We start from the raw sequence: 12,672 nt of genomic DNA on the forward strand, positions 1-12,672 counted from the left end.
GAGTCCCCGGGAAGAACAATGAATGGACAATCTCCCCCATGTGTTCCTTTGTTGGTGAGAACTTTGCTTTTTGTTGTTGTTGGGTTTTTTAAAAGTGTTTTATTTATGGTAGTTCTAGTTATATAAATCAAGTGTTACATCATTTATATGAAATTCTATATCAATTCAGATACAAATTACAAGTTTCTGCCTGGATTGGAAGTTAATTTTCTAGTATTACCATCCTCCTATCCACTCCAAATGTTTGTATATATCAATGGGGGTGTTCTCCCCTCTTCTTTGTTCACCGTCAATAAACTTCCTCCATACCCTCTCAAATTTATCTTTGCTTAATTGTCCTTGCACTTTCCGCATTTTTTCCTGTCATTTTTTCTAAAAGAGCAATCTTCCAAACCCTTTGATACCAATTATCAAAATGAAGCCCTTTGCCATCCTCCCAGTGCATGGCAATCAGCCATCTTGGCATCAGTAGTAGGTGGCTTAATATCCAATCCTTTATATAAGTTTAACAGTGTTAGGTGAGAGGATGGGTGAACCCATTTTCCAGTTATTGAACTAATCTCCTGGAATACTTTATTCCAGAAAATATTCACCTTTGGGAATGACCACCACATATGTATATATGTCCCGACTCCTCAGCAACCCCTCCAACATTCTGGGGCTGTCCCTGGGCTCATCATTGATATTTTTCTTGGTGTCAGACACAATCTATATATCAATTTTAACATTAGTTCCCTGTTTCTACATGATACTGTATTAAATGGACATCTAACCCACAAAGCATTCTAATCTTTTCCCTCAATTTGGATTCCTAGATCAGTTTCCCAGACCATCCTAAGTGGATCCTTTGTACCAATTTCCAGAGTCAGTATTCACTTATATAAATCTGAACTCAAACCATTTGTAACTCCTTTGTATCCTGTCACCTCTCATTCAAACGTTTTTATATTCCTAGTAGCAGCAATTGGCAATTCTGTCTGAGAAAGGAAGGCAATACTTGTGCGGCTGAAACCCAGAACGGATTCATAGCCCCCATCGAAAACGGAGTCACCAGCCTCCACTGATCGCAAGGCGCCATCTAGCTGCCAAAGCAGCCGCGGACTTACCGGCTGGCATCATGGACGGATGCTAGGCGCGGGGCAAAGAGGCGGCGGAGGAGGGGGGGGGGGCAGCAGCTGCAGCAGCAGCAGCAGCGTCGCGGCCGAAAAGGCCTCGCGAGTTGCCCGCCGCCTCCTTGCGCAGGGACCCCGCCCCAGGGTGTCGGCCAAGGGCATGGGCGGCGTCCTTTCCTGGGCTTCCGCCACCTCCCCGCGCGCCGCGGCTCTTCCGCGGGGTGGCTTGGCCCGCCGCGCCGCCCACGCCCTTGGGCCGGATAAAACGCTCTCGGAGGCAGCGAGGCGCTCAGAGCGCGCCCGGGCCGACGCTCGCAACATGAGCCCGCGCCGCGTGGTCGCCCTGCTCGCCCTGCTGCTCGCCGGCAGCGCTTTGCTCAGTCAAGGTAAGCGCCCCGAGGTGGGCGGCGGAGGGCTGGAAGGAGGGGCGGCTGCGCCCTCGCCCCGCTCCGCTCCGCAGGAGGCGGCGGAGGAAAGCAGCCTCCCCTGCTCCCGTCCGTCGGGGGTGGGTGGGTTTGTATGCGGGGCTGCTAAGGAGGGGTGCCGAGGCCGTTCACACATGCTTTGTATGCAGGGAGGCTCGGGGCGGCAGGATTCTTGTGCCCCCCCCTCCCCGCGCACATGGACTCACTTGAACGGGAGCAGGGCCTTCTCTGCTGTGACACCCCCGGCTGTGGAATGTGCTCTCTAAGGAGGTTCACTTGGCACCTACATTATATTCTCTTAGACGCCAGGTGAAGACCTTTTTATTCTCCCGGTATTTATTTATTTATTGCGCTTATATACCGCTCCCATAGCCAGGGCTCTCTGGGCAGTTTACAGAAATTGAGATAAAAACAAGTATACAAAATTTAAAATTCTAAAACATAGAACATACACACATAAAGCATTAAAAACCGTTAAAAAAAAACGTTGTTTATTCGTTCAGTCGCTTCCGACTCTTCGTGACTTCATGGACCAGCCCACACCAGAGCTTTCTGTCGGCTGTCGCCACCCCTAGCTCCCCCAAGGTCAAGTCTGTCCCCTCCAGAATATCATCCATCCATCTTGCCCTTGGTCAGCCCCTCTTCCTTTTGCCTTCCACTTTCCCTAGCATCAGCCTCTTCTCCAGGGTATCCTGTCTTCTCATTATGTGGCCAAAGTACTTCAGTCTTGCCTTTAATACCATTCCCTCAAGTGAGCAGTCTGGCTTTATTTCCTGGAGTATGGACTGGTTTGATCTTCTTGCAGTCTCAGAATTTTCCTCCAACGCCACAGTTCAAAAGCATCTATCTTCCTTCGCTCAGCTTTCCTTATGGTCCAGCTCTCGCAGCCATAGGTTACTACGGGGAATACCATTGCTTTAACTATGCGGACCTTTGTTGTCAGTGTGGTGTCTCTGCTCTTAACTATTTTATCAAGATTTGTCATTGCTCTCCTCCCAAGAAGTAAGTGTCTTCTGATTTCCTGGCTGCAGTCAGCGTCTGCAGTAATCTTTGCAAAATGAAATGAGCTAAATATTATAATCACCCTCCAGCCAAAGTTAGGCAGTTATAAAGTTCAGCTGCTATTGATCTTAAGTAGCAGGTGAGGACCTTTTTATTCTCCCAGTATTTTAACAGTCTATAAATTAATTTGAACTTGCTGTTTTAAATTTGTATTTTAAATTTGTATTTTTGCATTGCTGCTGTTTTTAATCTTGGTTGTGCTTTTATATTGTATTTTATATTATGGTTTTATACTGTTGTTTTATACTTGAATTGTCTTAATTTTGTAAACCGCCCAGAGAGCTTCGGCTATTGGTACGGTATAGAAATGCAATAAATAAATAAATAAATGATGGGGAGATTCCGAACAGCTTTCAGTTTTCATTCCTTGTGATCAAAGCTGGGCAAAATCACGGATAGGTGGGAATCTCCAAAATTACTAAGAATTAAGCACCTAAGATCTTAATATGGGGCTTGATCTAGCTGTAGGTGGTGGCTATTTTGGAGAAAGGATTCAGCACCCTGGATAGCTCCTTTAGCATTCTGACTGGCACTGATCGAAACCTAGGATGAATTCACAGCCCCACTGTAATCGGAGCCACCAGGCTATAATAAGTATTATTTATTTATTTATTTATTTATTTATTACATTTCTATACTGCCCAATAGCCGGAGGTCTCTGGGTGGTTCACAAAAATTAAAACCATTCAAAGTATAAAACAACAGTATAAAACCATAATATAAAATACAATATAAAAGCTCAACCAGATAAAAAGAGCAGCAATGCAAATTTAAAACACCAAGTTAAAATATATTTATAGACTGTTAAAATGCTGGGAGAATAAAAAGGTCTTCACCTGCTACTTAAGATCAATAGCAGCTGAACTTTATAACTGCCTAACTTTGGCTGGAGGGTGATTATAATATTTAGCACATTTAATTTTGAACTCCACTCTGAGGTTCATGTTATCCGATGGTAAACCTGGTAACTGCCAGGAATAAAATTACCTGAGTAGGTGTAGAAGTGGCCACTCCCTCAGCACGCTCCTCAGGAGCAATTACATCAACAAAAACATACGTGTGTGTTGAGCTTGATGGAGCCCTTCTGTGTGGTGCTCAGTTTCTATAGTTGTGCATTTATCTTTCTGGTGCTTTTTGCAGAACATCTACAGAACGTAGCACGCTCCTGGATACTAAATAAAACAAATACATTATGTACTGCTATTTGTGTGCTGAGTGCAGGGAGTAGGGCAGAAGCTAATGCCTAAAATTTCAATTAAATTAATACCTAATTTCATGCCTTAATGGAAACAAGAAAATTCTACCTTCTACTTTCAACTCTGTATAGACTGGCTGAGGTTGTGCAGCAGTGAAAAAAAATTACTTTTAAAGAAAAGAGATTTAATATACAATTTGAGCCTACACCAATATAATACAATATTTAATATTAAACATTAAACATATATGTAACATGTTAAAGTGAATAATAAAATCATATCTTCTTAGGAATCCTATCTGTATTCTTAATCACAAACCCACATACTGTTTTTAAAAGTATCCTTATTTTAACTAAATTAGTCCATCTCAAATAATTTGTATTGATTTATACTTTATTTATTTATTTATTTATTGCATTTGTATACCACCCCATAACCAAAGCTCTCTGGGCAGTTCACATAAGATAAAAACACTTAAAAACAATATACAAAAATTAAAAACCACAAAATCATGCAATATACACATACATTTAAAACCACCGTAACGACTTTAAAAACCATGAGCCAAAAAACAGACCCAAGCTCATTACGTATTGATATCCACATTTACCTTTCATAATTCGTATAAATGATACCAAATTAATATTTAAAAAATCTTAGCTTTTTGTTCCCATCTTTCAAGGTAACATTTTATTCAGTAATCTTTATCAAGTTTGCAATATTCCATATTTTAAATAACCATAATTTCAATGGAGGTGCCTAATTTTTTCTCTCCATGAAGTAGCTACAGTAATTTTTGCCACAGTTTAAAGATTCCAGACCCATTAATAATGTCTGGTCTTTACTGTAACCTAATAGCATTTTAAGAGGGCTAAAAGTATTGTGTAGTCAAAACCCCATTCAGCCATATAATCAACCTTTTTCCAAAATATCACAGCCAATTTCACCAGATCTGATAAAAACCTGCATTTAATGGAGAACCCCTGCAACAAATGTCTATTCATAGTTTACAGAACCCATAGAACCCTGCTGGTGTTAAATACTGTTGATGAACTATTTTATAATGATTCTCTCTTAAATCATTATAAGATTATTTAAATTCTCATATAAGAGGTAATATGAGAATGTAAGAAATTCACTTTGTACATGCTTAGCAATGCATTTTTGTTTGGTTTAGAGATGAGTCCTGGTATAGAAATATGTTCCTGGGCAGAGAGACCTGGGTTAGCTTCAACCGTAGGAGTGGAACTGTAGCCTTTGAGAAAAGGCTAAATATAGGCTTAAAAATACTCAAACTGGTACACTCTTAGTTTTGTTGAGAGTAAGATGTCACCAAACTTATTAGCCAGTGTGGTGTAGTGGCTAGAGTTGGACTGGGAGTTGGGAGATCCAGGTTCTAAACCCCACTCAGCCATGGAAGCTCACGGGGTGACTTTGGACCAGTCACAGATTCTCAGCCCAACCTACCCCACAGGGTTATTGTTGTGAGGATAGAAATGGAGGAGGATTGTGTATGCCGCCTTGAGTTCCTTGGAGGAAAAAAGGTGGGTTATAAATGCAGTCAATCAATCAGCTGTTGGGGAAATGTATCCTACAGCTTCAAGCCCCACCAATTTAGGCACTGACTGGGTTTGGACAACACAATAACACATGATCAGTTACTTAAGCCATTTTGGCTTAATTAACCTATCATGGCTTATTGTGTCATGTATTGTTATTAATGAAGAATGTCTTCATATTTGGTGGGGAAGTAAAATGATTAAGAATTTCTGCATCAAATCAAAAGAAATGATTCATGCAATGAGTGTCTTTCTGACACTCCAAACATTTTTACAAAATTCTTTTGGAAGGTCAATTAGGAACGAAAAGAAATGTTTGGTTAGCCACATGGAGCTTAGATGCCAATAAGGCAACAGTGAAGAGCTGAAGAATCCCTGCAAGAGGGGAGTGTTGTCACAATGTTTGGTTTGTAATTATTTTTAAATTAACGACACTCAAGAGACCGGAGAAGGCCTAAGTAGTGGTTAAACATTGGGAGAAGGTTGTCATGTATTGGAACATCAGACATCCCAAGGGAGACAAGCAGTTGGAAACCATGACAGTGCTGCACTGCGACTGATTTCATAGAAGTATGCATTGTGTTGTGAAATAATTCACCCTCTTAAGCTATGAGGCAATGTTTTGTGTTTTTTATAATGAAATAAAAAGCATTTATGTCTTGGGAGAGGGGTGGGTGGGATTAAATATTCATTGTGGTTGACCCATGCATGTTTACTTGGGAGTATGCCTTATTTAACACAGTGAGGCTTACTTCTGAATAAATATCCATAGGATTGCACTGCAAGTCCCTATTTTCTCCTGCACAGGTGTCCCCTTGACTGGGGAGCTGCGCTGCCAGTGCATCAAAAAGAAGTTTGTGAAAATCCCACAAAAGCTCGTTGCATCGGTAAAATTCATCTATGAGGGACCTCACTGTGCTGTTTCTGAAGTTATGTAAGTGTCTTGAACCTGTCCGGCTCCTTTCTTGCCACCATGAGTTATGTGAAAGCTGCACTCATCCAGCTACTTTCTTTGCTCTTCCTGCTCTTATACAGAGGCACCTTGAAAAATAAGAGCGTGGTCTGCTTGGATCCCACAACAAAATGGCTCAACATGTTTCTTAAAAACGAGCTTCTGAAAAGCAGGTACTTCTTTAAAAACTGTTTTGAGAGGTGCTGCATAAGAAGAGCAGTTTCTAATATCACATGGGCTGTAGTTCTGTGCACAGTTAAATCTTACTAACGTAAATAAGTTTTAAGCAGATATAGCATTGTAGCTTTGTTTTCTATTGCAAATAATGTGTATGGTCTTATTCTATTGCACTATGGGTGATATATGCCCATTAATAACACTTAATTATTTTATTAATGGGCTTCTTTAGATTAATGGAAATCACGTTGTCTTACCCGGGCTTTGCTTCCTGCTTCTCTTGTGCAGTTGTAATGGGCTGTATTACATGGGCAGAGAGGGGCGACCATGTGGTCTATAATTGAAAACTTCCTCTCCTCTAGTGGGTGCTTTGTAGTGTAACTTTGGTTGCACATGGTAGGAAACCCCATGATATTTCAGAGGAATTGAGATAACCTGGGTTTTTTTAGAACAGGATTACTGGGGGAAAGCACAGGAGATGTACAGGAGGTTGATGTCACCATCAAAAGGACCCATAGCATCCATGAGTCACAAGCATGCCTTATTTTGCTTGTGTCAAGAGCCCCAATATCAATAGATGTAAGTCAATAAATACAATGTTAGTTGGCAGGAATTAATAGCAAAAAAGCTTCTATGGATCCCAAGAGATCAATTCACAATTAATGCATTAGTCCTTTTAATTAGGGGTAGACAACATGCAGCTCATGGAGTACACCTATGGTTGGGAGCATGAAACGCATGGGAGAGAAACTCAGATGTAGATAAGACAATAAATAACCATTTGCAGCTTCATGCATTGCAGTTTCTCATGCTTTCCTTTGTATATGTGTTCTCATCTGCCCTTTCCAGAAACACCAGAAGGCTGTGAAGGAAGCTTTGGAAATGGGTGTGGAGCTGTAGCAGAAGAAACTATGTTCTAGAAGTGAATTCTGCTTTTGAGGATCTTAAAAACAACTCTTCAATTAATGACCTGCTCCTTTTCACTCATATTTATTACTGAAGTTCACTACCTCTGTATATGATCAATTCAGTATGCTAAATGCCACTGTTATGTGCTCTGTGAAATTAATTATTATTATTGTTGTTGCATTTATATTCCTCATAGATGTACAATGGGATGCCGTGTGTGTGTGTTATTGTTAATATATTGTGAACCGTTCTGAGCATTATTTTTACAGTGGAAGAGTAAGATATAAATACTTGAGGAGAGTATTTACTTGAGGAGAGCGTTCCAGGGACCATAGTATTTTTCAGAGTCCTTATGCCCACCTCTGAAGACTTAGACACTGCTACGATTTCAGGAGGGAGACTCCAAAATCTGACTTTCCCCCCGTCTACTCACAGGAGTTGTGGAAAGAGGTTGCAAAAGCAGCCTTGGAGGGCCTTGGAGAGATTAGAAAGGGGGAGGGCATTCCCAGGGGAGGGGAGGGGAGAGGCCAAGTTATAAGAAATCCTATCGCTCCTCCAGCCCGATCCTCAGCAGTGCGCCTCCTCTAGACGGGCTCAGAAATACATCTAAAGGAAAAAGAAAGAAAAGGATTGAGAGGCAAAAAATATTTCTGTCACTCCTATTGCCCTGCGTTGAATATTTTGAAGCCTCCCAAGTTCAGAGGCTTCCTTTTAAAGGGGAATTGCGTCCTTAGTAAATAAACGCCAAGGATTTATTTACTAAATGCTTAGTAAATAAATGCAATTCAACAAGAAGTTCTCCTGTGCAGTCCTAACTGAAACAAATAGAAGAGGTTGGGTGGGTCCTGTTCTCTTCGCTGGGGCTTGTGCAGGAGAACTTCTTGATCGATTATGCCCAAGAAAGCCTCTTGTCAAGATCCAAGTAGATAAAAGGATTGAGTCAACGGTTAGGGCCAGGAAAGGCCCATGAAGTGAGCAACTAGAGGCTGGAATGCAGTAGGTAAAAGGCCCCATTGACTAGGAATAGGTAGAAGGCTATACTCATACTTCTGTGTATTGCCTGAGCAGAAGTGTCCAGTGGTGAGGCTGCAATTCAGATATCTGCTGCATTTGGGAGAGTTCTCCTGTGCAAGTCTCATTCAAATGAATGGGAGCTGCACAAGAGCACTGCCATTTAGAATTCACTGATGTCATTGTTGAAAACCTGGCGCAAGTTTATAGAATGAACATAGACTGCTTGATGGATGTATTAAATTGGAAAGTTTACTTAACTGCTATATATAGTCAAACCTTAAGAAGAGCAATGCTCTAAATCTACTCAGGTATATATTTTTATCTTCGTTGTATGGCATACTATCATGTTGTTTTTACAGAACAAGCAGTTTTGCTGATGCTTTTGGATTACAAAAAAATCTCATCTGTTTAACAGTGGAGTGTTGCACAGCATAAACAAAAATAAAATATTTTTCTAACCTTAGTACACTGAACTATGGCTGTCTTTGGGAGGGCAGGGGTTGATTTCTGGTGACTAACTAAAAATGCTGAATATGAACATGCTTTTATTGTTCAATTAATATGCTGCCTTTGGGCCCAAGTGGACCCTCAAGGTAGTGTTTGATTATATCAAAGACAAGTTAAAATGAATTTTAAACAGAAACTGCAGCCTATATAAAACAATGCCCCATTCAGAAGACACCTTAAACCATGGCTTTAACCATGCTGGTTAAGCCAGAAAGCCAGGCTATGTTCAGAAGACACCTTAAAGCGTGGGGGTGGGCCAGTGGCCATTCAGCCCACTGGCCCACCCCCTCCCGCCTGTCTGGGCAGATGGCAACCAATCAGGGTTCGCCATCTGCCCAGACATGCCTCCAAAGTAGCTCCAAGAGAAAAAAAAGTCAGGGTAAGTGCCCCTGGATGGCTTTGGGATGGTGGCTGCGTCATGACCTGCTGCCACTCTGGATCCACCCCAGGGCAAATCCCTCGTCAAGACAATCCCCCAGGGAACAAGTAGAAAGTGGCATCTATTGCTTCTCCCTGCCATCACTGTTTTCTGGGCCAAGTGAGAGACAGGTAAAAAAGAAGGTTGCAGTAGTGAAGAGGAAGAGGAATTCCAGAGGACTCTTGTCAGTGGGCCCCTACTAGGATGTGGGCCATCAGCAGGTGCCCTTGTTACAGTTCTACTTTGTTTGAGCCATCTGTCTATAGTTCATTACCTTTGTAGCTTTAAGCTGCCTGTTTTCTCGCTAAAGCAGATAAAAACACTTCTAAACAAAGTATACACCTAAGATTGTTTTGCGGGTTGCAGTCCTCCTCAGTTTGTAAGAGATCAGTCCTATCGCCACTAGACCCTATCTAGATGGCCATAGGATTTTTCAGTTTCTGGAAACCAGTGCTCTGAGCTTGTTCTCAGAAGCTGCACTCCCCACCCCCTCATAGCTGGTGCAGTTCTGGTGGTGCCGGCTATTCCTCTGTGATCGCAAATGGAGGGTGGAGGGGATGTAACTGCTCTGCACAGCTTCCTATGTGCACCCTGGCCTCTCCCCCACCCTGCTCCAAAGCACCCTTCCTACACAGCTGATTTCAGCTATCTAGCCAGAAATGCAGGGCACTGGAAAGACAGAGACGAAGATCGCCGCCATCCTTCATCTCCCCTGCACTGGATAATCCTTAGCTCCGAGTTACGACTAGCCCAATAGGATCGCACCCTAATTTTTTTCTAGCCACCTGTATATCAGACTTTTTGATGTGCATACCTTACATAGCGTGACCATATTTTGGAAACCAAAAAGGAGGGCAACATGTCCAGCCCCAAGGGGTGTGCCCATCCGTGGCCTTGGTCACATGCCTGATTTCACAGCACATAATTAAGACAAACCTGTTCTACATGACATCTTAATGTTAAAATCACTGAAATAAAGAACAAGTGAGACATTCAATGTATCTGAAATTAACTTCACTCACTCCTACTTTTGTAGCTTTTGCTGTACTTTGAAGCTTTTGCTATATTCTATGTGATACAGTCTCCCCTTCTCTCAAATATCTTTTCTTACTGCAAATCCTTCACTGCATGACCATAGTCTCATCTTTCCTAACATTTAACACTCTTTCCCCTTCACCTTTCTCATATCCATACTCACACATTCAGCATACTGCTACCACTGAACAAATGAAGCAGTTGACCGGAGCAGAAAAGTCTAGTACAACAAATGAGCAACCTAGCATTCAGAAAGAGTATAAAATGCTATTACCCTGCAAACATTAGCCATGGAACAAAATGGACTAAAGGCTTGTTGCAGTCACTTCTCACTAGTACCTCTTAGCTTGTTTCAACTTCTGGTTTATCAATGAGAAACTAACCCAAAAAATGTGCTGTTATATCCCTGGTTCATTAGCCATGTAAACAAGACCATATCCAATAGCAATTCAAAGAAAGGCCAGCTGATCTGGTTCACTTGGAAGTTGCCATTCTGGGCAATTTGTTGAATATGGACTATGGCCCAGAACAGGTATTAGAATATGGTTTTGGAGATTATTATAAGCTAGTACTGTGTGTCTGATGCGTTGGGATGACTTACCTCACTTGGAAGCTGCCGTTCTGGCCCACGTTGCACAATATGGACTATGGCCCAGAACAGTTTTGGAAGAACTTTTGCAGCTCATTACATCTCCCACCTTATTACAATTATTCCTTTAGTCACATCAGTCACCAGCATCACATCATAATTATTAATTATTATTATTATTATTATTATTATTATTATTATTATTATTATTATCAGAAAGCCTTGAGAAACTAGGCCTTCCAAAATACATCCACACCAATATCCTGAAAGCAGTCATACTTAAAACATGTTCAATAGTCAGAAAATTTCTGATTCATTAAAAGACAGCATGAATTAGCAAACCCATCATGTTCATCTAGAAAAACCACCACAAGCAAGAAAAGAGAGATGATGATGATGATGACGATGACGATAACAATAGCAACCCTGTTAATTTTTAAAAAGATTTTTCAAGAAGTATGAGCAATTATCAGCAATTGTTACACAATGTATGTCATGCCAATTATATCAAAGCAAATTGGAGAGGAAGGTCTATGGGTCAAAATGCATTATTAAAAAATGAATTACTATCTTCTAGCACCAGCTAGAGACCCACTTGTTCCTTTGCAATATGGAGAAACTAGGCGCAAATAACTCAAGCAAGTAAGCCAAACCACATACCACAGAGGATGGCTAAAAACAACTATCTATGTTGGGAACGAATGTCCTTCATGACTCAAAATTCCTCATCCCAAGTATGATGACCCAGTAAAGGTTTTAAGAAATTTTGCTCATATTGGCAAAGGTTGAAATATTTTGCTGGTCAGACTTTTCATCAGTAGAACTCCAATGGAAATACCTTAATGGGAGACTTGCCAGTGAGATACTGTGGCAAGGCAGTTGTAAAGCTCCACACCCCCACTTCAAAGACCCTGGAGTGAGGTTGTGCAGCCCGGGCCATGCATATTTACTCAGAATTAAGTCCCACAGAGTTCAATGGGATTTACTCCAAGGGTTCCAACTATGCGTACATAAGATTGCTGCCACTTATTCTTATCACCACTCACCCTCAGTTTCCATTTGCAAAAGAATATTAATGACTCCCATTCCAGGCAGAAGATTCCTGACATGTGAGGCTAAAAATGAAAAAGGATGAGTTGGCAGAGGGTAACATTTCAATAGGACAGTTGGGCTGCAATCCAGTTACACTTTCCTGGGAGTAAGCCTCACTTGAACATAGGTGGGACCAGGGCCGGTGCTGCCATAGAGGCAGCTAAGGCAGCGGCCTAGAGCGCCAACCAAAGGAAAGCGCTGAACGGCGCGCCCGGAAGCTGCTCTCCTAGAGCGCTTCCGGGTGCGCCATTCTGAAGCTCCCGCCCCGCCCCCCAACCCCAGCGTCCCGGCTTCGAAGCCAGCAAAGCCAGGACGCTGGGGTTGGGGGGCGGGGCAGCAGCTCCAGAACGGCACTCCCGGAAGTGGCTTCTTGGCACGCCATTCTGAAGCCGCTGCCCCACCCCCCAACCCCAGCGTCCCAGGACGCTGGGATTGGGGGGCGGGGCAGCGGCTTTGGAAGGGCACGCCCAGCTGGAAGCCGCTCACAGCCTAGGGCGCTGAATAGTCTGGCACCGGCCCTGGGTACGAATTACTTTTGAACAAATATACTCCGCTGCCCCCCTCCCTCGGCCCAGGTCTGTTTCCTACCATTTTCCATGCTCCTTGGATTCCCTTCCTCTTTTTG

The 12,672-nt window shown here is 42.4% G+C and overlaps 1 protein-coding gene across 1 annotated transcript; it reads left to right on the forward strand.

Annotated features, from left to right (window-relative positions):
* The first annotated feature begins 1,272 nt into the window (after positions 1-1,272).
* Positions 1,273-8,799, forward strand: LOC134398751 (interleukin-8-like). The gene is made up of 4 exons (XM_063126277.1): positions 1,273-1,498; positions 6,162-6,288; positions 6,390-6,479; positions 7,333-8,799. Exons 1-4 carry the CDS (start codon positions 1,273-1,275, stop codon positions 7,349-7,351), a joined length of 462 nt encoding a protein of 153 aa, XP_062982347.1. The 3' UTR covers positions 7,352-8,799.
* Positions 8,800-12,672: the final 3,873 nt, after the last annotated feature.

Source organism: Elgaria multicarinata, chromosome 1 (assembly GCF_023053635.1).
Source record: "Elgaria multicarinata webbii isolate HBS135686 ecotype San Diego chromosome 1, rElgMul1.1.pri, whole genome shotgun sequence".
Lineage (NCBI taxonomy): Eukaryota > Metazoa > Chordata > Lepidosauria > Squamata > Anguidae > Elgaria > Elgaria multicarinata.